We start from the raw sequence: 25,792 nt of genomic DNA on the forward strand, positions 1-25,792 counted from the left end.
CTTGTACAAGGTCATTATGAGTTAGCATACCTATGACTTTGTTCGCTTACTCCATCTGTTAGAGAGCTGTTATTAACAAAATTATGCAGTGCTGCTTAATATTTATGCTTAGTTTATTCATATTTCATGCTGTTTTGATAGAATTATGGTTTAATTATTAACTAAGCATTGTGCATATATTCCTAACAGGGCTATAGGTTTCTGATATGACACTTTCACTGCTCTGTTAGTTACAACAGTATTTTAGCAACATAGTAATTTCAATACATTATTAGTTGCTGCTTTGATTTGTGTTTTTGTTTCATTTCAGTAAAATAGCACTTGAAATGATGTATATGCAACTTCAGAGCATGGAAGTCAACAGTGACTTGATTATACTATGTATACACCATTTATGATATGCATTGTCTATAATACATAATCAGTGGAAGTCTGGGCTTCCATTTTAGTTAATTAGTTATAAACTGATCTGCCAATTTATAATAGTACCTAGTTAGTCACATACTAATTTGGGGCCCCCGAGTGGTGTAAAGCGTTCTCCATTATGGATCACTGCCATCTCACCTCTGTCTGCATGGGTTCAAGTCTGGAATTCTGCTAATGTGGTTATGTGAGAAAGCTTGCCAGTAGCTTCTCGTGGGTCGGATGTTCTTCCCGGGGTTTTCCCAGGTTCTTATTCCACCATTAATACTGGCTGCCATGCATAGCCTATCATGTGCTGAAAAATGGTGTTAAACCCCACAACAACAACAACATACTAATTTGCTAATCTATATTTTGTTTTCTCTTCTTGTGTCATTTCGGGAGAAATTTTTACTATGCACATAAAATGCACATTATGAGTTGCTGGCAAAACCGATTCCTTGAGGAGTATTGCCAGATTTTAGGCAGCCCACAAGGCTAAGAACCACCAGATGTCTGAGCATATCCTGTAAGTCAGGGCACATGGGGTTCATGCAGGATCCATGGGATCCAACTCTTAATACTGCTGTACCATTAATGGCCGTCCAGCCATCCCAGCATGGGGACCATTTCATGGAAAATTCCAGCGAAACAGTTCATATGGGGATCTTAATGATGGATCCATCCATCTAGCCACACCATCTGCATCATATCATTATAGTACTAGAGATTTCAATGAGAAATCTGTCCGTTCAGCCGGGTCTTTGGTGTAGCTGGTACTGGTGATTGCTAGACTGCCATATACTGCCAGCATTTGGGCAGACCACACTCTGTTCACATATTAAAACCACACAGTCGCTGGCCATGCAGCCATTCCAACATGAGGACCTTTTCATCGAATCAGCCCAGTCAACTGTGAATTATGGGGATCTAAGTGAGAGATCTTTCTGTCCATTCAACAGTACCGTTGACGACATGCCCTTTCTATGTCAGGGATTTTGGTGAGAAATCTCTCTATCCAGCTAGGCCTTTGGAGCAGCCGTTACCAGTGATACCCAGACCGTCTTCTATACCGCCAGCTTCCAGGCTGATCATTTGCCAGGCAAACCAGCTGGCAGTGCCAGAATTCTGTATGTTCACTGCTTGTCCACAGAAGAGAGTTAGTGACATTTTCATAGGGATGGAATTGAGTCTTCTTACCACCTGGTATGTCTTCTCCAGCACTGCAAGTAGACCCAGTTGGGCCTCGACACACATTGAGTGTGACAGAACTCCTTAAGATCCACATCTTACTCAGATCCGACCATGGAATGGACTGAATTTTAGCTTTCAAGCTGCTGTTGAGGACATTTTTAGGGTGTTGGCCACTTGAATGCCCTCCACCCTTACTGCTGTTTGAAACAATTGGAGTAAGAGATGTAATAGCTGTTCATATGTATGCTCACCTGTTATATAGGGCAGACAAATCTGCTCCATGCCTGTCAGAGCTGGTTTGGACTGTTGTTGCAGACACCTGGCAATAGCCACTCATGGAAGACAACAGCCAGCATTGCTAGAGTCAATGACCAGGTCTGCTTTCCATACCATGGCAATACTTTGTAGGGTTCAGCCAATCTACTCTTGATTCAGTGAGTTGCATGTGTGCGATCCACGTCTCTCCAACCTTATCGTACCCTACCTTTCCAGACAACCCAGATTACTGGTGCATTGATACAAAATTATAATGCAATAATGCATAAACAAACAATAATTAACTAGACTCAAAAGGAAGAGATAATATTACAGCAACCCTTGAATGCTTAGTTCTTGTCATCATCTGATCAAATTATACACAAATCTGAATTAGGCAGAAGCAAGAAGAAAACAGAAAATTAAATAAAATTATATTAACTTATAACATTTCCATGTAATAATCATACATTCCAAACCCAAGAGAAGTATACATGTATGGTTTGAAAATACATGTTTGCCTAAATAAATGCATTGGGAACTTACCATGTGCATTTTATTTAATGTTCTGAACTTTTGGGTTGGTTTATGCCTGGATCACACATTTTTTAATGTTTTTACCTATTTTGGGGTTGTCAGCTTGTACCCGAACAAACTTATATGTGAGTATATACAGAATGTAAAATCAACAAGCAATTTATTTCCTTAAATACAAAGTGAAAATTCAAGAGACACTTAAAGTATTGTGAATTAAATTACAAATAATCCTAAATATCTTGTCACAAGCCCAAAAATTTTGAATATTCAGAATGAATTCCAATAGTGTGTTAGTCCAGTAGTAAATTGTTGTCAGACATCTTTTCAGTCATAATATTGATGCTTAGATAGTAAAATGAACGAGGGTATTGATTAAAAAATAAAAAATATTACAGTAAACCACGATAATTTGGGGCAATTAAGCATTCACCTGATGATCTATGCAGCTGATCAGTTTGAATTGTCAATGATAATTTTCTTCTGCATTTCTTTTTGTTAAATAGTGGTGATTTTAAAGAGTAATATAAAATATTAGCTGCATTAAATCCATTTATTCCAACAAAGTTAGATTTTTACATTAATCAGATCAGCACATAGTGGCACAATCAACTGGAAAGATATGATTACACGCCTACAATAATCCACCGAAATCCAGATTAACTCTCGGCAACTTTTTATAATGAGCAGCAATTACATGATGTTGTCAGTATCATGACTTTTTGTGGGAATGCTAAATATCATTTATAAAAGCTTGTCAAATTATAATTGTCCTGCAGGATTTGCTCTGGCTGATTTCATAATAGCCCTTTAAAATGAATTATTTTTACGTTAATCTGATTTGCCGCAATAGCACTTACAGACAAGTGAACTGGAAATATGTGCTGACATACCTGCAAAATCCCACCTAAATTCAGTTTACCGGTAATTTGTGGTGCTTTCTCGGTTGTCAGTCATTTCAGCACATGATCAGGTAATTGTCACAGTAATCATGTTGTGTATGCATGAGTTATTTCAGCATGTGCATTGCATTGATTTCTTTGCATTATCATGACCGAGTGCACTCTCAATCAGTCTCCAAAGGTAGCATGCCTGTTATATATCAACGGATAGTTTCTTTTTTTGGTGCCTTTAAGTACAGAAACTTTAAAAAAAATGTAACTATGTACTGTATATACTTGCCTACAAGTTGACATTTTCTTTTTACTGAATATTCAGTTAATTGTGCAGAGAAGGGGGTGTATTATAAGCATGATGTACTAATAATTTGTTAAATCTTGGAGTATTATTGGAAATTCTATATAATTTAGTATGTACCAAAATGGTCATGGGTTCGAACCCCGGCTGAGTCATACCAATGACTTAAAAAAATGGTACTTGCAGTTGCCTTGCTTGGCGCTCAGCATTAAGAGGTTAGAGTTAGGACTGGTCGGTCTGGTGTCAGGATAATGTGACTGGGTGGGACATCATGCTACATGTCTGCTGTATGATGACCCAGATGTAGACATCACTATAAACTGCCACATTGCAGACCTTTTAGTGATATGGCTAAAAAATTGTTAAAGCTACTTTAAAAATTAAAATCACAAACACACATGTACAAAAATGTGAATTAAAATATTATTACATTGTGATGCCAGTATTCACACCCAGAAATGCATATTTGGTATGTACTGTGTTGATCTGTTTATTACAGTATTCATTATGCAATACTTGTATTGACATTTATTTGGATTGTAATAATTTGAAAATATTCCATTAAATATTACTCACCACAAAGTGAAGTGGCATCAGTATTGTTTATCCTTGATTGTAACTCCTGGTACATGATTTTGTCTAATTTTTCTAACTTTTTAATTTATAACTATAAATTGTATTGTATATCTATATCTGGATTAAGGTCTAATCTTAACGTATTAAAGAAATCAGTGTTAAATTGCATAGGATCTGTCAGTAGATGCTTACATACATGTTGACAGTTATTAATAATAAAATTATTAGTAAATATGTTTATGAGATTCTGCCTTTTTCCCATTGGACAGATTGATCAGGTGATATCTTAGAAGAATAAGGTTAATTCCTGTTTGATGAGTTTGGTCACATGAATAGGTGTTTTGAAATATTAGATTGAAAATGTTCAAACATAAATTAAGGGACAGGAAAAAAATAATTTATTTTATCTTGTCCCAAGATATATGTTGAGCATGGTAATGCCTCATATTCTTCGCAGAAGCATCATCCTGATAGTCTGTGTGGCCCTATGGTCTTAGTTTAGCTATCTTGACCAGTTGGTAGATGCAAGGAGTCTCTGCTGAAAAGGGATTTACTGTTGTGGGATGGGGGGGAGGGGGGGGGGCTTTCCTGCACAATAATGTACATATTTTACACTTTTATGCCTGGCTGTTATGAAATAAAGTATCTGCCAATATCAGTTTTTGAGCAAGCTTGCATTCTGCATCACCCAGGCTAAAAGGTAATCAGCTATTTGGATTTGTGATGATGTGAAAAATATTTTGTAATTTGGAAACACATTGATACTGATATGCTCCCGTTTTACTGCTGTTGCAGATTTTCTCCTTTTTGAAGAAAAAGATTGCTCTGTCTCTACCATTAAGGGCAATAGGGCAGCCGTCTTGAATACTCTCAAATTTTATGTGGGCTCCACCTTTGGTTCAGACCCTCGTCTTTCAGAAATGATCAATTATATCTATTTTTGGAGACCAGTATTGCTTTTTTAATGCCTGGGTGGAGCCTTTCATGTGTTCGTAGGTAATTATCTAAACCACCTTATGAACCATTAAGTGAGATTTCATTGGAGAACTTTACTCTGAAGAATGTATACCTTCTCTCCCTAGCATCATTGAGAACAAGGAATGAAAATACCCCCATTTTGGTAGAAAAGAATGCTTATGATTCAGTGCCAAGAGCAATTCATTTTATTTCTTCTTTGCCAAGCAGGTTTTCTGGTCAAGAATCATCTATCTTCCTTTTGATAGCTCCTGAAGTAAATGAAATCCCCTGCTCAGTCATGTCTTTGAATGAAATCCCCAGTCTCAGTCATGTCTGTGAATAAAATCACCAGTCTCAGTCATGTCTGTGAATGAAATCAACAGTCTCAGTCATATCTGTAAATAAAATCCCATCTCAGTCATGTCTGAATGAAATCCCCAGTCTCAGTCATGTCTGTGAATGAAATCCCACGTCTCAGTCATGTCTTTGAATGAAATCCCCAGTCTCAGTCATGTCTATGAATGAAATCCCATGTCTCAGTCATGTCTGAATGAAATCCCCAATCTCAGTCATGTCTGTGAATGAAATCCCCAGTCTCAGTCATGTCTGTAAATTAAATCTCTATTCTCAGTCATGTCTGTAAATGAAATCCCCAGTCTCATTCTTGTCAAGAAATAAAATCCCCAGTCTCAGTCATATCTTTGTTGAGGATGATCAAGCTGCCTTCTGCTTTATCTTCATTCTACCTTTTATACCGCATTAGGCTCAATTTTCAATCCATCAAGGTGACCATAACAGTGTGCCCCCACTGTCAAACAACAAGGACCATTCAGGTCTACTATCATTTACAGTGTTGCCAGCAAATCAGGGTCAGTACTGTTCATGCTGTATAAGAATTCATGCAAACAGCATAGACCCGGATTTTCTGGCAACTGCTGCTCTGTGTCTACATTGCTTGTAGTTGGACATGTACAATTTATTTTTAGGTGTGATCTGTTCCTATGACAAAGAGAAGAATGTTTTGATTCCTGACATGAAGAAGAGTCACCCAACTTCCTGTGCATTCTGTTCTGGGTAAGGCATTGTTTTTTAAGGACTAGCTGTATGTAGGTGTTTGGGTCAGGTTTTTAGATAAGTTTAAAGCTCATGCATATGCTATATATTTTTGAAATTTTTCTCATGAACAAAGCTTCTGAAACCAAGAACCCTTGTAGAAATCCCATTGTATACTCGTCCCATCTAGCAGCAGATAAGAACATTGTGAGAATTCCATCGCACAGGACATTGTACATATCTGATGTGATTGATCTACCATCTGATTTGTTATCTTTTTACTATTCAGTATGAAAAGTTTCTCAGCTGATTTTGGTCAACCTTGTATGTATGCTTACAAAACTGGAATTTCTAACGAATTTGAGTAGTTTTGCATCTATGCTTATTAACACTGTAAATATAGTACATGCATCATGTTTTACAGATTGTCCACTCAATCTGGTGGATGTTGACAGATGGGCAGGGGATTAAGTACCCACTATGAGTAGTGGAAGAGCACTCTGTATGTTGGATTTACCCACCCACCCACCCCATCTAGTGGAAGTCCATCATTGATTTTATTGCAGCTGTAGTGGGTTTAATGGCATCATCACTGACTCTGTTGAACTGCTCTGGTGGCCTAGTGGTTAGAGTGTCCGCCTCAGCGGGAGGTTGTGGGTTCAATCCCTGACCAAGTCATACCAAAGACTTACAAAAATGGTACTTACAGCTCCCTCGCTTGGTGCTCAGCATAAGAGGTCAGTGTTAGGACTGGTTGGCCTGGTGTCAGGATAATGTGACTGGGTGGGACATCATGCTACATGCTGCGGCATGATGCCCCGGTGCTAGACATCACTATAAACTGTCACTCTGCAGACATCGTAGCAATATGACTGAAAAATTGTTAAGGCTACGTTAAAATTTCAAATCACACACAAACACACACACACACACACACACACACACACACTGATTTTGTTGTATTTCTGCCACAAGTCGAGATACTATACAAACAGATGGGAGAAACTTCAACATTGTAAACCCAATCATGACAGGTGTCAATTGCACACCTTGTACAAACTTGGGTAACATTTCTTGCTACATTTATCAGTGGCCAAGCTAGAGATACATAAAGATGAACACAGATAACATAGAAAAATGAGGTTTTAAATATGGATATCTTCCCACCATGTCTATAACATAGTTTGCATCACCAAAAATTGTGTAGGTATAGTATACATTTACATACTGTGCAGTATCAAGTATTAACTTTGAGGTTCTTCCACAAAATGATATTTCATAAAATGGGATTGCATGCTGGTTATTAATTTGTCATAGTTTCCCCTTTATTTCCACACTATTTTTTTTTGGAAATAATATTGCTTATGAGAGTGGATGACATTTTTTTAAGGCATTGGAATTGTGTACACTGTATTAGCTGTTGCATGGTGTCAGTAGTCATTTCAATGAAGAATAAAAAGTTAATTTCTGTCCTTACCTTTATTCATGAATCTTCATGCATCACCATCCACTGGCTTAAGGAGTGATATTCTCATTTTGAAGTTGGCTACAACAACTCTTTCTGTAGCTTCCTGCATCCAGCCGACAGCAGTCAGTCAGGACAGTTGGGACATATACAAGCTACTGTTCAATGTCATACTTCAAATTTCAAAATGTACATTAACTATTGAAGAAAATATGACAAAACCACACACCTTAAAACTACAAAGATGTTAGTGTGTGAAAAAACAATTTTTGACTCAGAAATGCTTTTGTTATTAAATTCTTATGTAAAACTGGTCTCTAGTATTATATGAAAACTAAATATAATTATTTTTTCCCAAATAGAGGCTTGTCATTTAACTTAAATATCGAAAAAAGGTTTAATGTCCTTGATGCCTGCCTAATGATAGTTCTATTTCCTAAGAATCAGAACAAGTGTATATGTTTCAAACTGTCACATCCCCTCCATCTTAGTTTGTCTCCCAGCATACAACCCTCCCCTAATTCCATAGCATAATAAGTAAATGGAGTAGAAGTCTTTAATGATTTAAGCAGAATCTCTATCGATAAGATTACTGTCATTAAACTTTTTTTGTTTTTTTAAGCACCAAAATTTGCTATGGATTCTTTGCTCAGAAATTATCTTTCATCTCTTTCAATACATGCATGTCAATGCATTTTAGTGGGCAAGTCATTGAAAATGTCTACATAGATGTATTGTTATGTATCAAGCAGTAACTTCAACGTGTTTTATCAATAAATAATTTCTTGAAAGTGCTTCTTTCACTGGTTATTAATTTGTCATAGTTTCTCCATTTAATATCTGTACTATTTTCAAAACCTCCTTTAAAGAAATTATTGAAAGCAGTATGCAGATACCTTTATTGAAAGCAGTATGCCAATACCTTTATTGAAAGCAGTATGCAGATACCTTTATTGAAAGAGGTATGCAAATACCTTTATTGGAAAGCAGTAATCAAATACCTTTATTGGAAAGCAGTATGCAAATACCTTCATTGGAAAGCAGTATGCAGATACCTTTATTGAAAGCAGTATGCAAACACCTTTATTGAAAGCAGTATGCAGATACCTTAATTGGAAAGCAGTATGCAGATACCTTTATTGGAAAGCAGTATGCAAATACCTTTATTGAAAGCAGTATGCAAATACCTTTATTGAAAGTAGTATGCAAATACCTTTATTGAAAGCAGTAATCAAATACCTTTATTCAATTTGGTAGACTATGACTGAATATCTGAGAGTATAATTATTGTAATGTACCAAATTCATCTACACTGTCAGCTCTCTATCTTTGGCTGTTCAATCAATAAATGAAGTGATTTTTACAGAAAATTGGTAACTTTTTCATCACTTTTTTCTTGAATTATCAACCACACACTAAAGAGTGACATTTTTACTCTGAAGTCAGCTGTTACGCTTGTTAACAAAGGCCAGTCTGGAAGGTGTTGAGCTTAATTGTTATTTTTTAGCACCGATGTTTCAAAAAAACATTAACTTCTGAATGCAAATGGTTTCTGATGTTCATGGAATTTTGCCTTTATAGTGTGCGTTTCTTATTTGCTTATGATCCGTTGTCGAATCTGGTCATAATTGAGATGTACAAACAGAAAGCTTCAGAAATGTGATAGATTGAAAGTCGAATGAATGAGCACTACTGAGAGTGAATACAGTGACAATATTCATGATGGCCTTATAATTAATGACTGGTTCATGATAAACTGAAATTTTAGAGATTTACAACATTTGAAGCCAAAACCACATCCACGTCCAGTTCTGAGAAGTCAAGGAAGTTCTACCAGGGTTATCTGTTTAAAGCCATGAAAATTAAGAAGGCACATATTAATGGCAATCAGTGGAATTAGAGATAGATTTTATAGCCTTGGCAGACACATGGTTTATGCCATTTCAGGCAATCTACAGGGCATTATTGATAGATGCATTCAGCTTATGTCTAATACAGGAAAAGTAAAACAAGTGGGATGTGGAGATGTATGAACAAGAATAAATTCCACTTAGATAAGCTCAAACCAAACTGATGTACAAAACTGGAAGCTATTTTTTATTGTGCATAAATTACAATTGTATTTACCACATATGCCCATTTTTCAGATAAATTTGCATAATAGTAGACATTTCAGCTGAATATAAAAATATATGATGTACTGGAGAAATTAACTGCTACTGCAACATGGGCAAAAAAGCCCCATTCATTTTATTTTTGTTTATTATTACTTTTAACTAGTCCAGAATTTATTTATGTGAAGCTTCATTGGTTTCCAAAGATTCAGTGCCATTTGGGCAATTATGGATGTAATTTCACATTGTTTGCCTAATTGCTGAACCCTGTATAAATACACACTTGGATCCAACATCATGAAAAGGATAATTGAATATTAAATATCATTGTATACGACTTAAAAAGAGCATTGTGCACTGTTTGCTGCGACTGATGCAACAAGTAATTACCACACAATGTAATGAAGGTAAACATTTACACAACTATATTGCTGTAACTTCTGAGACAATAAAACTTAATCCATCCACTTTAAGTCATGACGTAGACATTCCACAATAATCACTATATCCTGTCCTTGATGGAAACTGTAATGTGGATTAAGGTCCACCATAGTAACATATATTTTACATAAAATGTGATGCGTGTACTGTAGATTTCAATCATACAATTGATCAGCTTATGTTAATATTTAAAGATTGTCGGGTAGATTTTCTAATAATGTATCCTTGGAAATACTAGGACATAATGCTGAATTTATGTTGAATAAAGCCTATATTTGTAGTTATCAAGCTGAATTGGGCCTCTTGTTAAATAGTTAACCATTCTTTATTTGATGGCTACTTGAATATGAAGATTGTTTTCTGTGTCTCCTTGATGTTTTAAGAGAAAAAACTGTGAACTTGGCTGAGACTCGACCATAATGCTGATGCCTAATTAGTTGGTGATTAGAAATTTTGTCAGTTCATAGTTGAATAAGAGAATGCTATTTTTATATTCTCTTGGACTCGGGAGGTTTTAGAATGGCTAGTGTTATATACTGGTAGCAGAGACAATTGGGGTTGATAAAACATTTGGTCCTATCATGGGAATTTTCAGCATAATGGACAAATGCTTGCCTCAGCCGGCATAGAAGTGTCCTTGGTTAAACTGTGCTTAGAAATTAATAAATAACCATTACTTTGCCCTGAGTAATATAAAATTGTATGTGTATCATTGAATAAATAGGTATTTATACACATTATGCAACAGTCAAGGTAAATTAACCATGCTGTTAAGTTCTCTGTGTTTATGTCTCAAATGGCAAACTGTTCTGTGAGTGGAAAAAATGTGCATGCATTGTTTGCAGCAAGTAATCTATAATCTATAATGAGCTGTTGATATTGCTACTTACCGTCATTCATCAGATGTCCATACAGTAAGATTGTTTGCCTGTCCCTGCATAACACTGCCTACCAGTAGCTGGTTTCCATTCTTTTCATCAACTCGTTTCAGCCCCACTGTTTCATTAAAATTCATGACGACAAATTTGTTTGTCAGAATTTATTGACTCAGTTTTAGACATTGGTTTTATTAATTGCTGAGCACGTCTTAGTTATGTAATCTGCTTAATTAGAATTTTTATCATGTCTGAATAACAATAAAATTGGTTTTGATAAATAGATATTAATGAAATATGAATCAAATGGTTAGGTGTTAGGTAATCTAACCAGGGTATTAAATAAACCTATAAACGTTTCTGATTAGTTTGTCGCCTCTACTTAATACGTTGGTTTCATGTATCATTTAACTAATACTGGGCACAAATTGCATCAGTAATCATGCATGCCTTGAGCACACATTTGATGGAGCCAGGATATATAGATCCATCATTTTTTCAAGTGTTCTTTTTGATTTTAATGACAATGGAAAAGCTTACTTTTGTTAAAAGTAGTAGAGATGAAGATAATGTTATTTATGAACGGCATATCTATATATTGGAAATATTGGCATAGGATTAATGTCTTTCAAAGTTCCCACATGATGTAGTCACAGTATCACCATGTCAAGGAAGAACTGCCATGAACTGGCAATTCATTTGAAGGATGGCATGATGCTTTTAATGGTGTTGTCAACAAAATACATCCTACAATATCAGCACTAGTCATGAACTTATGCTTTGAGGAATCAACAGACACAGAGTAGTTAGAGCTAAATGCAGTCATCCAATTCAACAGAAGAAGAAATATTAAGCAGCAATTAAGGCAGTGGTGAATGGATACAACTCAGAGAACATTGTGCAGTATCTGTGAAGCATAAAACACATACAACTCAGAGATCATTGTGCAGTATGTATTAAGCATAAAACACATACAACTAAGAGAACATTGTGCAGTATGTATTAAGCATAAAAACACACAACTCAGAGATCATTGTGCAGTATGTATTAAGCATAAAACACATACAACTCAGAGAACATTGTGCAGTATGTATTAAGCATAAAACACATACAACTCAGAGATCATTGTGCAGTATGTATTAAGCATAAAACACATACAACTCAGAGAACATTGTGCAGTATGTATTAAGCATAAAACACATACAACTCAGAGATCATTGTGCAGTATGTATTAAGCATAAAACATACAACTCAGAGATCATTGTGCAGTATGTATTAAGCATAAAACATATACAACTCAGAGAACATTGTGCAGTATGTATTAAGCATAAAACACATACAACTCGGAGAACATTGTGCAGTATCTATGAAGCATAAAACACAATATTTCATTCTATACATTACTATATTACTTACATATATTATGCCAATTAACTCAAAGTTGTAGCTTTTAATATTGGAATCTGAAAGATCAGTAAAACTTTAAGTAATTTTTATTTTATAAGCTTTATATCAACTATGAATAGTGATTATTGTTGAATAATATTTATACATTATTTTTTTAATTATTTTTAATTAAGTGTATGTGTGTGTGAATTGGAATTTTAACTTAGCTTTAACAATTTATTCAGCAAAACCAAAATTGGGAAAGGATGGTGGTAGTTTTGAATAAGTCTCTTTATGTCAGATGATGTATATTCTCAGGGAGATGTTGCGACAGGTAAACTCAGATGGAAGCAATCAGTACAGAGATGGAGACAGAACCCAAACAAGATCAGAGTCAGGGAAATGTCTCTGTGGATTTAAGCACTATTGGCATGGGAAAGAATATGACAATCTACCTGAGATGTAAGTAATATATTTGTTTCACCTGTGTTAGCAGATTTCATGCTTATGATAGTTTGTTGTTTTTGAAGTGTTTAAATTCACACTGCTCATTGTTGGGCATTTTCCCTCCAAGTTCATAAGATTTAACATTTTATAAAAAGGTTTGTTTTCATCTTTACTTGATTAGGATAGCCTATGAAATGATCTTATGTCTCGCTGTCCACCAGTTTGCACAGGTTTGTTATTGTGGCTTCAGCTTAGCTACTTGGAGGATTGCATGAAACTTTACACATACAGTTCATCCCATGGTCTAGTTGGTCCTAAATTAAAAAGGTGTTGTTAGGACATCCAATATGACAACCAAGATGACCATCTTGTAAATCTTATTATTGCTACTTTTTCTGAATGGATGGTCATATCAGCATGGGGTTTTCGCTTAAAGACTTCTAATTATGTCTAGTTTGTCCTAAATGATTAAGGTTTTTATATGATGTTCAATATGGCAGCCACAGTAACCATTTTGAAAACCTTGTTATCTTTGCTCCTTCAGAGTGGATGGTCATTCACTATAACAAAAGCTTCAGAAAATGGTGCTGTTCTGATGTGATATGGTCACCACAGCAGTCATCTTAAAAGTATTATTGCTCCTCTTCATGAATGAATGGTCATAATAACAAGGGGCATTCACTAAAAGATTTCAAATGATGTCTAGTTGGTCTTAAATGATAATGGTGCTGCTCAGATAAACAATATACCTCCCACAGTAGCCATTTTGAAAATTCTGTTATCACTATTCTCCAGAATGATTGGTCATATCAGCATGGGATTTTTGAGTTGGTTGTAAACATAAACTGCCAATCTGCCTTATAATTTGGTCCTCACATTGGCCATCTTGTAACTCTTGTTACCACTGATTCTTCTAGATGGCTTCCCATATCAATATTGTGCATAAGAAATCTTTTGATATTGGAAAAAAATAGAAATGGTGCCAAGATATGTCCAATATAGCCACCGTGGCATCCATCTTGAATATAGTTTCTCATCCAAATCAGAAAGTCATATCAAAGTGAGGTTTCCACCTGAAAACTTCTTATGATGTCTGATATTTTGTATGAATTTTTGCAGATTCGATAAATTTTGCAAATGTGATATTAAATTATCACAATTAGCTCAATGCTGCTTCACATAGAGTATAATTGTTGTATCTGATGTAAATACAGTAAAACCTGTCTTGTGATACCATGCCTTCTGCCAACAATAGGTCCTCAAGACAAGTGGTCTCTCATAATAAGTTTGTGAGAGATGGGCAGTTTTCAAGATCAAAATGTACAAGGTTTAAGAAGGACTGTTCTGTACCACACTGAACAGATGATGACTTGGTGTGGGTTTTAAAAATGGTATAGTGGAACCCCGCTATAAGCGATAATTGGGGTCCAAAAAATTGGATCGCGTTAATATCGGGGTCGCGTTAATGCAGGATTTTACAGTATTTTACTTTTTTTCAGAGAACAGCTCATTGGCACATATACGTGTATTCATGTCTAATGTGTATGATGAAAAGGGTATCAACACCGTTTACTATTGTGCCGTTGTGGCATGCAGTTCATCTATAATGCATGTAATTCCATTGAAAAGTTGTACACAGGTTTACAATATTCAGTAATTTTTTTCCCAGATCATTGTGTCTGAATTCAGCATCTAATATACAGCATGAACTGAGTATCAACACCGTTTACTTGCCGTCTGATATCGTACCATCGGGGCTTGCAATTAATCCATAATATATGTAATTCCATTGCCAAAATTGCATACATATTTAAACTATTCAATAATTTTGTCACACATCATTATGTGTTTGAATTCATTGGGAAAAATTAACAGCAAAATTAGGTTAAGAAAGACGAAGCACGTGTACGGTTCATTACGTTCCAGGGTCTATAAACGGTGTCTGTACAAATTTCATACTGCTAAAATTTTCTCATATGCATTTCCGTGTACATTTGTCCATTGCAAATTTCCAATAATTAACACTGTACGCCTTTTCATTTGAACGACTACAGCAAGAATAATTAACAATCAGCACATGCTTTCAGCGTGCATGTAACTTTTACTTAAGATTTTGTGAATGGCAAAAGAAACTTGAAAACTACTATACTAATCATTGCGCAAAGTGCAGAGAATGACTTGCGTTTGTGAACTTGCTTTTCCATAACGGCATGTACAATTTCATACCCTTTAAATTTCCAGCATAACACTTCAAGAACCTGGTAAAATTCTTATGTTTCAGAAGCCAAGTCACAATCATATTAGATTCAAATTTGTATGCAAACTCATCCACAAAATGATAATAAACATTTTACACTATTACTCATACTTATACATGTACATGTATTTAATATTTCAGTAACCATGCCACAATCGTATTAAATATTGTATCATATTCGAATTCATACATGATCTCTTCCCCAAATTGATAATAATTTTTTTCTTCATCCAAAGTGCAGAGAACAAATTGCGTTTGTGAACTTGCTTTTCCATAACGGTAAAATATTTATTTATAAAAAATAGGAAATTAATGATGAGTTCGTAAGAAAACCCCATTCATATGTAAAACCCGAGAACAACATGCAGTAAACCTGCAATGGTCACGAGTCACTTTTATACAAAAATTTTAAGTTGAACGCATGTACAATTTCATACCCTTTCAATTTCCAGCTAATAAAGCGGACTTTATTTATTGGTCAACTCATTGCATCTAATAACATCGCCAAACCCAGCAAACATGTTGGCGGCATTGTTTTTTGATGTTTAGTAAACTGTGAGAATCTTTTATCAATCACTGCATTGTCTGCTGCTTGGTTGTGTATGCAGTTAAAGAAGAAACACATGTTGGCTATTGTTTGAGCAACAATTGTATACAGAATTAATTGAAGACAATCACAAAGACTACTTACTGACTTTACTCATGGACAGTAATAAGTAACATTTCCAATAATGTTTATTTTGGCATAACACTTCAAGAGCCTGGTGTTATTGTTAAATTTCAGAAGCTACGCCACGATCGTATTATATTAAAATTCAAATGTGAAGTCCTCTCCCAAATGATAATAAATGTTTTACACACTATTTCTCGTACTGAAAAAAAAATGTTCTTTCCCGGTACGAGAAAAATACACATACATGTATTTAAAATTTCAGGAACCACTCCACGATCATATTAAATTGGAATTATACGCGATCTCCTCCTCATAATGATAATACATTTTTTATACACTGTTTTGTGTACTTTGAACAAAAAATATTTTTTCATGTGCGAGAATATACGAAATTATGGGAGCCATGCCATGACCGCACTATATCCGAATTCGTGTTATAGCGGGGTTGTAATGTATCATAAAAATCAACAAACAACATGAAGTGTCCCAGAGTATTGTATGTATTAAATCTGCCAAGCTAAAGAACAGGAAATTTTTCTTCACCAGAAATAGCCACTGTAATGGCCTTTATGAAATTACAAACTGGGTAAAGTTGTGTCATATGGTTTAGCTAAAAATTTTAATGTGATTGTTTTTCTCTAATTAGGATTCCCATATCTCTGCAGTGGGGCGGTAAGGCCGTTTCAGAGAAGGTGGCATGGTTCCAGTATGAATCAGACCCTAGTCTCAACAGCAATGTATATGATGTGGCACAGGCTTTGGTACAGAAACATTTCCCAGGTAAATCAATACCCTCCCAAAAACAATTAGTATGAAATAAATTGTATTACTTTCTCATGCCATTGAGTTACCTGCATTTTGATATGGTCAAGTGAGCCAGGTGGTATGACCTTACATGTCAACAGTTATTTCTTAACATTCTGAATGTTGTATATTGAATGAGTTTGTTGGAGATTGAGATTTACTTGTGTTAATGAGGAGATCCTACATCTGAATGGCTAAAGTTTTTACCACGCTGGAAGCCATATTTATAATCTGATTTTAATCAGAATTGGACTAGAAGCCATCAAGCTGTTCAACAAGAGGGATACTGAGCATGATTTAGGCATAATAATTATCTGATCTTGCATCTGATTGGCTGATATTGCTTGCACTAGGAGCCCATATTTCTGATCTGATTTGATCATACATGGAATATAGGCTTATTATCAAGATCTTTGAAGGTTGGTTTGGTTATTGAGCAGGATCCACACATATTAATGAGGTGTCTGAGTGAGCACACTTGTAACCACTCTCAGGGTCATATTTCTGATCTGATTTGATCATACATTGTAACCACTCTCGGGGGCCATATTTCTGATCCAGTTTTTATCCATCTTGTAATATGTGCTTAAGACATAAAAAAGAAGAAAAAATGTATCTTCATCGTGATTTATTTTTATTTGGAGCAAGGTATGTGTATATTAATGATGTAATTGTGCATTGTAATTTTGCATCTAATTGACCGAGCTTGTTATCACTCTAGAGACTGGCATTTCTGATTTGATTTGACTATAACTATATGTAGGCTTTTACCATCAGGATGTCATATGTGTTTTGTTGTAAGATCTATGCATCTTAATGAGGTGATCTAGTTGGCTGAGGTTCTTACCACAAGGTATGTGGTATATTGGACCTGGTTTTGATAAAACTTGGTAAATAAGCTAATATAATGATGTGCTAAATTGGATGTGTTTTTAATGTAAACAAGATCTGCGCATTTGACCGATTTGCGTGTTTGAATAGACTAGTCAAAAAATGGATAACTGTGACACATGCATAGGTGTTCCATTATCACATTTGTATTCTTAAACCTCAGGATCAAAATAAAACATGCTTTAATATGAGAGAGGAAGAGAGTTTTGGTCCTTCATGCCATTTTGCTTAATGCACCTCACTGTTTCTGTGTAGCAGAATTTTTATCGAAGAGAAAACAACAAACTTAAAAATAACAAATTGACAAAATACACACCATACCATAACATGTCAAAGTAACTCAAATGAATACATTGCATAGAAAACATTAGTAATTACATTAAGAGTTAGACCCAGAAAAAAAGTTGGAATACACAGAGAATATGAGTAATCATAGAACACATAGAAACTCCTGTCAAGTTGAATTTTCATAAGCTTTATGTATTTATCATCAAAAAAGCACCACTCGAATGGAATATGTAAGCTAGTTCATTTGGTCCTAATCATTTCCCTCATTGGTTTTCATTTACAACTGACATTTATTTCACCTGTGAATATATTCACCAATAGTATGAACAGTAGCAAAATAAATTCTGCTATCTCTTCAATTCAGTCCTTCAAAGAGAACAAAACAACAAAAAACACCTTTTTCCACCTATGTACTAAACGAAAAAGGGAAGAAACTCTGACCATGTATCTCTTTTTACTCTCTTTACCAGTTTTAAGCTTTTGGTCTGTACATTCAACAAGACAATGCAAAGCCTCCCAAAATCATTTTAATACATTTTTGTTTTCAAACCTTTCATCCAGAAGATCAGTATACTATTATGTATATCATAATGTATGTGCCACATGTTGCTGTCATTCTTTTTATCTTTGATCAGTAATTATCTGAATTTGTTTGCAGTTGTGGACTTCTTTTTCAAATACAGTATCCAGTCACATGGATGTTAGGAATTACTTTTGCTTCCTTTGGAAACCAGCCCCTCTAAAGACTTGAAGTCTGTCTCTTTGTATACTGGATATCATCAGTTTTAACTTTCCCTACAAACAGGCCTCAGAGAATCCACTTAAATCTGTTTTCTGTTAGCCATTCCAACAGATGTTTTTGGTTCTACTGTCAGTCAAGCAATCATACTATGTAGTGTATACTACATTTTTTGTGTATTTTGGTGAAATTTCAGATATTTTGTCAGAATTTGTTACCATTTCATATGACATGTTACATCAGTAACACCATATTAAAGCTACATAGTATCACAGTATAGCTGTTCTTTTTTGTATGTTCACCTATTCGCACTTATTATCACTTTATTTATGTTTTTAATATTATCAGTATATATTTCGTTATACCAGTTCATTCTGTCCTACTTCCATTCACAGACTTGGTGATTTAGGACATCAATCAGAAATATATATTTTGATATTTGATATCCATTATCTCACATTGTATTTACACCTGGTGTGTTTTGTTCTTATGTTTCAGATAGTCTGCAACAACATGGCTATTAAAGGTAAAAAATGCAGGTGTTTAAGGTGGCAAAAGACAGTCATGAATCCTGTCTTGCCTACACTAAATGCTCGTCATCCAAAAACCTGTAAGATGTATGCTTTTTGGACAGAAGATGTATGGTCCAATGTTCTTCAAAAACAGGTCTTGAGTAAGGAAAAAAAACTTGATCTAATAATCAAGACATTTTAAGTTACACCCTCCCTGTGACTTGTTATCTAGTTTTCAAGGGATGATGAAATGGAGGACATATTGCAGATGAATGCCGACAGAGATTATGAATCGGGTTGATCAGTTTGAGTCATAAATCTTTGAATGTCAGCAAGTGAATATGATGAAGTTACGTCATACAAATCTAACAAACCCACCGGGTACATGTCCAGCTCCCCACCTGGACATGATATAGGCAATGAAGCCAGATGTATGGGAGTGTTCGTTTTTTTATTCTCCAGTCGATCAAGCCAGCATCAATCATATCATGAATTATTTGCTGTTCAGTTCTGATGACCAACCAGCTGTCTGGCAAACAAGTTGACCACAGTAATATATTTGCAGTCCCGGCTGTCAAGAAAACTACAGTTGTTTGGACCCAGTAGATATGGTACAGTTTCAGTTTTTAAACATCATTCATCCATGCCGTCAGCGATGAAGTCTTCTGATGACTTTGCTGACCAGACCGACCAACCAATTGTCCTTCCAGTCAGCACCCTTCAGTCTGGTTCAGTGTGCACAAGCACAGCAGTCTAACCAGTCAAGCCAGCCAGCCAGCCATGCTAAATCAGCCTTTTGTGCCGGCCAAGCTGACTCGGTGTACAAGTGGCCCAGAATGTCCCCATACTACCTCCTGTAGCCTTCAAGTACAGAAGATTTTTTGGCAATGCATGCTGATGAGACGATGTCTTGGACATCAGTATGACATGTCCCGGGAAATATCCACTGTAGGAAGATGACCCTCAAGTCGATGACTGATCTGAATTGGAGTCTCTTGATAATTCCAATTCTGCCATGGAAAGATCTGAATTCAGTTTCAAATTTGCCTTGAAGAAATTTATCATATCCTACATATCTGTGGAATTTCTCCCACCAGCGATTACAAATACAACCACAAGGTTAAGGCTTCTGTTGGTAAGGACAAAGATGATATACATCCATTCTTAAGAATTTTTCCTGTCTTTGAAGATTCCAGAAATAGCCATTCACTTATTAAAAAAATCTGTAATCCAGGTAATAATAAGGCCTTTTGTTTTGGCAAGTTATATTCTGCCCACCTTTTCTCAGTATTGGTACAGGTCACTCAATGTTACCTATCATATGGATGTGTCTAGCCTTGACAAAGATTTAATTACTGTACAAATATTGTTCCCTTTATTGCAAGGTAGACAGACACATTTTTGGTGCCACTTCAAAACTCATATGGTGGCTCAACTCTGCCAAGTTCAAACCTTTGTCCACTGTTCTGCTGAAGGAACGTTCGTACAAGACATGCTTCCTAATAGCCTTGGCTTTGGCATTGAGATTAAGTGAGCTCCTTGCTCAGTCCAGGTATCCAAACTATCTACAGTTCCATCCTTGCTCAGTCCAGGTATCCAAACTATCTACAGTTCCATCCTTGCTCAGTCCAGGTATCCAAGCTATCTATAGTGTCATCCTTGCTCAGTCCAGGTATCCGAACTATCTACAGTTTCATCCTTGCTCAGTCCAGGTATCCAAACTACCTACAGTTTTATCCTTGCTCAGTCCAGGTATCCAAACTACTTACAGTTCCATCCTTGCTCAGTCCAGGTATCCAAACTACCTACATTTCCATCTTTGCTTAGTCCAGGTATCCAAACTACCCTTCAGTTCCATTCTGATGGTTCAGTCTTTTCAGTGACACAACCAGGTTTCATCACTAAGAACAGGCATCTGTCTACTGGCAACCAGAAATAACCTTACTGCCCCTCTCGTTGAACACTAGTTTGAGAGAGGCTAGGTTACATCCAGTCCAGATATCAGAAGCTTTTCTTCCCATTTAAGCCATGGAAACAGGACATAACCCCACAAGTATTATTGTCTTGTCATTCAGCATTTTTACTGATCTTGCATAGGAACAGGTGTCTGATGAGGATTTCAGCTTACAACATTTCGGCTGTTTCTAGGAGCCTTGCTTTTCATTGGAATGCCCTAATTAAAGAAATACTGGACTAAGTCAGTTGGCCTGCCCCATCCAATATTTTCCTCTTTCTACTTACATGACATAGCCTTGCAAAACATAGAGTTCAGTCTATTTTATTCTATGATTGCTGCCCAGACTGTCAGCTGACAATGCCACTCCTGACACAACTGCTTCCTCGAGTAGGATGTTTCAGCTTTTGCTGGATTCACCTAAAATAAAAGAACCCTTCTTTGTCATTATTTACTTAGTGGGGGGGATTCCACTACAGTGTGCTTTTAGGGAGAGATTGGATACTCAGCATTTCCTCCTCTTCTTACCTAATCTCCTAACATTGATGTAGTTGGGTAATGTATTTGATGGAGAAAGGTAATTTTATAGTAAATCATTTTTCTGGAAAGCTGTAAACATTATTTCACTGTGTCTATACAGCGTATAGACAGGGAGACTTTTTAAGTCTGGGAGGGCTGCATTGTAGAAGTTTCTTAATAATGTGATTGGATAAGTATATTCAGAGGACCATAATTTACAATATAATTTTCGTTCTTTCTTCTGACCTTGTATTTAATTTGGGTATCATAGGTGCTTATTGTTGGTTGTTTATTCAAACACACTGCATGGTTTTGCTTGTTAAGGTGTAGTTATTGTTATATTAGAATACTTTTGGGTTATTATCTTCTGATATTTTCATCATTCTCATCACTTCACATAAGCAGTGATAATGAAATGTATCAAGTAAACGGGGGGCCCCGAGTGGCTGAGTGGTCTAAAGCGCTCTCCGTCACGGATCACTGCCATCTCACCGCTGTCTGCATAGGTTCGAGTCTCGGGCTCGGCCAATGTGGATATGTGAGAAAGCTTGCCGGTAGCTTCTCGTGGGTCGGTGGTTCTTTCCGGGGGTTTCCCGGGTTCTTCCTCCACCATTAATACTGGCCGCCATGTATAGCCTGTCTTGTGCTGAAAAATGGCGTTAAACCCTAAAACAACAACAACAACCAAGTAAACGATTTAAAGTCAACAAGTACCTGCATATATGTCTCTTGTACAAAAATGGTTCTTCCCCATTTTATGTGAACATGTTTTGTTTGTTATTTCAGTATCTTGTCATTCTTGTCATTTCAGGTTAAACAATGATGATATTCTATGCCAGTGTCAACAAGGACACATGATATATGTCTCTCTTGCACAAAGAATATTTCCATTGTTTTTCATTTTGTTGTAACTGAACACTTTTGGGCTGTTATTTCAGATTTTTATGTAATTCTTGTCATTTTTTATTGAACAATGACAATGTTATGTGTCAGAATAAAAAAGTACACACATGATATGTCTCACTTGCACAGTGTTCATCAGCTACAGTGTTTGTTCAGTTGTCAGATGGAATTTGGTTCACAGCTTTTGAAAAACCTTGAAGAGATGAGTGAAGTCTGTTTACAGAAAATGACTGGTACACAAATCCTTCTGCATGTCTGAGCATGGTTTCAGGGCATTTAAGTCTGGTTGCATGGAATATTTGTTAAGTTATGATGATTCATATTGTCATTGTTTCATACCAAATGCTAATTCGCCTGATAACCAGCCCATCCAGCTGATAATGACTTATGTCCAAGATTTGTTACATTGGTTAGCTGTGCTGAATACTTGCCTGGCCATTGTATGTTATGTGTGGTCATATGGGAATCTGTTGAGTCAACCATACCACATACTGACTTCCTTTCTGTGATATTTAGTCTTGCATAGGGATCTTCAGAGTCTGCATGTCAATTTCATAGCATATTCAATCCTGACACTTCTGATCCAACTGTCTATTTGACCACAGCTGACCATCTAGCAGGCAGCTGAATTGACTCACCAGCTGACCTCTAGCATATTTTCTTGCTGACTTTCTAGCTGTCAATACTGGCAAGACAAGCCATATTGTTTGCACAGCCATCAATTCAGACAGTTTATTCATTGCATATCTATCCGTTCCCTAGCTATGGTGCCACTCACAGAAAGTTACCAAGGAGGACAACCCTTACAATGAATATAATACTGATATGTATCAATACTAGCAAGACAAGCCATATTGTTTGCACAGCCATCATTTCAGACAGTTTATTCATGGTATATCTATCTGTTCCCTAGCTATGGTGCCACTCACAAAAAGTACCCAAGGAGGACAACCCTTACAATGAATGGGGAGATATCCTCATGCTATTATCATACACCTATGCCACCATAGAGCATACAGAGTTTCAGTTTTAAGATGTCTCTGCAAATATTTACCAAGTTTTGTCAATCTCAGAGTGAGCAAATCTTCATCTGCAAAACAAGCTTATATGGTGAAGACTTGAGTAGATTTGAAAGATGAGGACAAAGATCTTTCCTTTGTCTACTATAGCAGTCAACAAATGCCCAAGAGATCTCCATTTGTCTGCCAAAACGTGGTATCCATAGAACTCCAAACCTTACATTTAGGAAAGTCCGCATCTTAACATGCTAGTACCACATGCACTTGGTATATTTATGGCACAAAGTTATTGTGGTAGTTAATATGACAATACTTCTGTTTCTAAGTGGTTCTGAATGTTTTCCATTCCACTTCTAGGTTAGTTTAGAATATGATGGCAACTTCTTTTTGATGCTTGATCTGGCATCATATGGACAAGTTGCTGAAAATTTTGTCAGCAATCATGTATGCGTTCATTACCAGTATTACCAAAGTAATTAACATGGTTATAGACCATTTGATTGCCCTGATAGCATGGCAGATTTTGAACTGGTGAGGCTAGATACCTGTCTGCACTTGTCATCACTGAAGCTGCATCATTCTTTGACTCTTTTTATGCCCATGATACATCATTGCTCTTGTGGTAGAATCACTATATATGGAAACAGGCGGCACAGAAACTAGAATCAACATACATGGCAGCAGGCAGTATAAAAAGTGCTTCACCAGCTAATATTACCACCTGATCCAATTATCTGGCCAAATCAGTCTCAGGTCAGCTGAATGGAGAGATGATCATGGGTAAATGAGAGGAGGCTAAACTGTATAATGCCAGTTTTGATCTCAGTCTAACTGCAGGCAGCAACAGGCCCCTCATTGCCTGTAGCAGGTCAATTAATGGGATAGGAAACAAAGTGTCCCATTTCCCAAACTTTGCAACACAGATTTGTGACTTGACACCCAGGCTGCCTGAAGACAACCTGTCTGTTGCTGCCAGATTCCTTCATTTTCAGTGATCTTGATTTGATCAAAAGAGCTTTGGATTTCCTTTAACCAGCTGTCCCCTTTCATCTTTACCTTCCATGATGTAAATGCTATCTTATCTTGAAAAAGCAAAAATATTGCAGATGGAGATCAAAAGGTGGGCAGTGGAGAGAGTTCTAAGTTGAGAATACTGAATTTATCACAGGTTTCCTATGAACTAATTTTTTACTCAGTTTAAATCTGTGTGGTACATATTTTCACATACCTATCCATCTGTCCTTAATCAAGTTCCTTTAGTCTGGCTTCTTTGGGATAAAATATACCAGTTTAGTATACACTCTCATCCAGTTTCAGCATCAGTTCATAGGTGTTAACAAGGACTGCCAATGATGTCACTTGTTCAAGTCACCATCATCAACGGCAGCTGCAGCAGATCTGAAAGACGGCCTTTAAAAAAATAAATGCCCTTCCCCCATTACTTTCATGTTGACTTGATCAGCAAATCAGCCAAGATAGTACTGTTTCTCTGTCAGTGGTGCAACGAGAAAAATGATTCACTGCTGGAATTCCTCTGAAAAAACTCTTATGGAATTGATGAGCAGCAATCAGTGCCAAATGGTGGCCTACCATTATTTCTTTGTTAAATCTTTCCTGTATTGACAAAATCACCTCCTCCTTAATTTTAAATTTTAGAATAGACCATGTTTCTAAAGAGAGACAAATGTATGTTTCCATAATTTCAGGTGAATTTGGCAGTGAGCACTTGGTTCAGCAAGTGGTAGACACCATCTTGCGGCAGACCATGGTTAAACAGGAAGATGATGAAAACAAGACAAGGTCGACAGCAGCTGGTCAGTCTGTTGGTCAGTCAGCAGAAATGGAATGGAACCCCACTTCCTCTTCAAAAATTATACTTACTGGACATCAGGTATATATATCCATCAGCAACTTACGCTTTATACAAGCCTTAAGAAACCTAATTTTTTTAAAATATATTTTCTGGTTTGCAGCCAAATTTCTGTAAGATGTGACATAAATATTGCATTATTTCATTAGTTTTTTTTTTCCTTATAAGCTGTCCAGTTTGGTCAGCCAGATATAAGAGTGGAAAATACTTTCAATGGCATTTTCAGATCTAAATCACACATACCATTTTTGTTTGCATATGTAACTACATCTTATTTACATAATCTTTCATGCTTGTTTATGAAAAATAAAAGAATAACTGAATTTTCTGTTAGACAAACATTTCATGTGAGTAGCAGAAAATAGCATTCCATGCAGTGGTCAAGCTGGACTTGAATTTTAGGGAGAAGTGACTTCTTTTGGACAGAACAGAGATAAGTTAGAGCTCAACAGGGAGAATGGAAGCAA

The 25,792-nt window shown here is 36.2% G+C and overlaps 1 protein-coding gene across 1 annotated transcript in view; it reads left to right on the forward strand.

The window, feature by feature from the left end:
• The window catches only part of LOC149785202 (deubiquitinating protein VCPIP1-like), a 115,964-nt gene that overhangs the window by 29,705 nt on the left and 60,467 nt on the right, over positions 1-25,792 (forward strand). Inside the window, exons 7-10 of the mRNA XM_089979004.1 lie at positions 6,102-6,189; positions 12,768-12,911; positions 16,473-16,606; positions 25,162-25,346. Coding sequence (XP_089835130.1) covers positions 6,102-6,189; positions 12,768-12,911; positions 16,473-16,606; positions 25,162-25,346 — 551 coding nt within the window. The remainder of the gene's footprint in view (positions 1-6,101; positions 6,190-12,767; positions 12,912-16,472; positions 16,607-25,161; positions 25,347-25,792) is intronic.

The sequence above is a fragment of the Sinohyriopsis cumingii genome, chromosome 13 (assembly GCF_028554795.1).
Source record: "Sinohyriopsis cumingii isolate HCF-2022 chromosome 13, ASM2855479v2, whole genome shotgun sequence".
NCBI classification, from domain to species: domain Eukaryota; kingdom Metazoa; phylum Mollusca; class Bivalvia; order Unionida; family Unionidae; genus Sinohyriopsis; species Sinohyriopsis cumingii.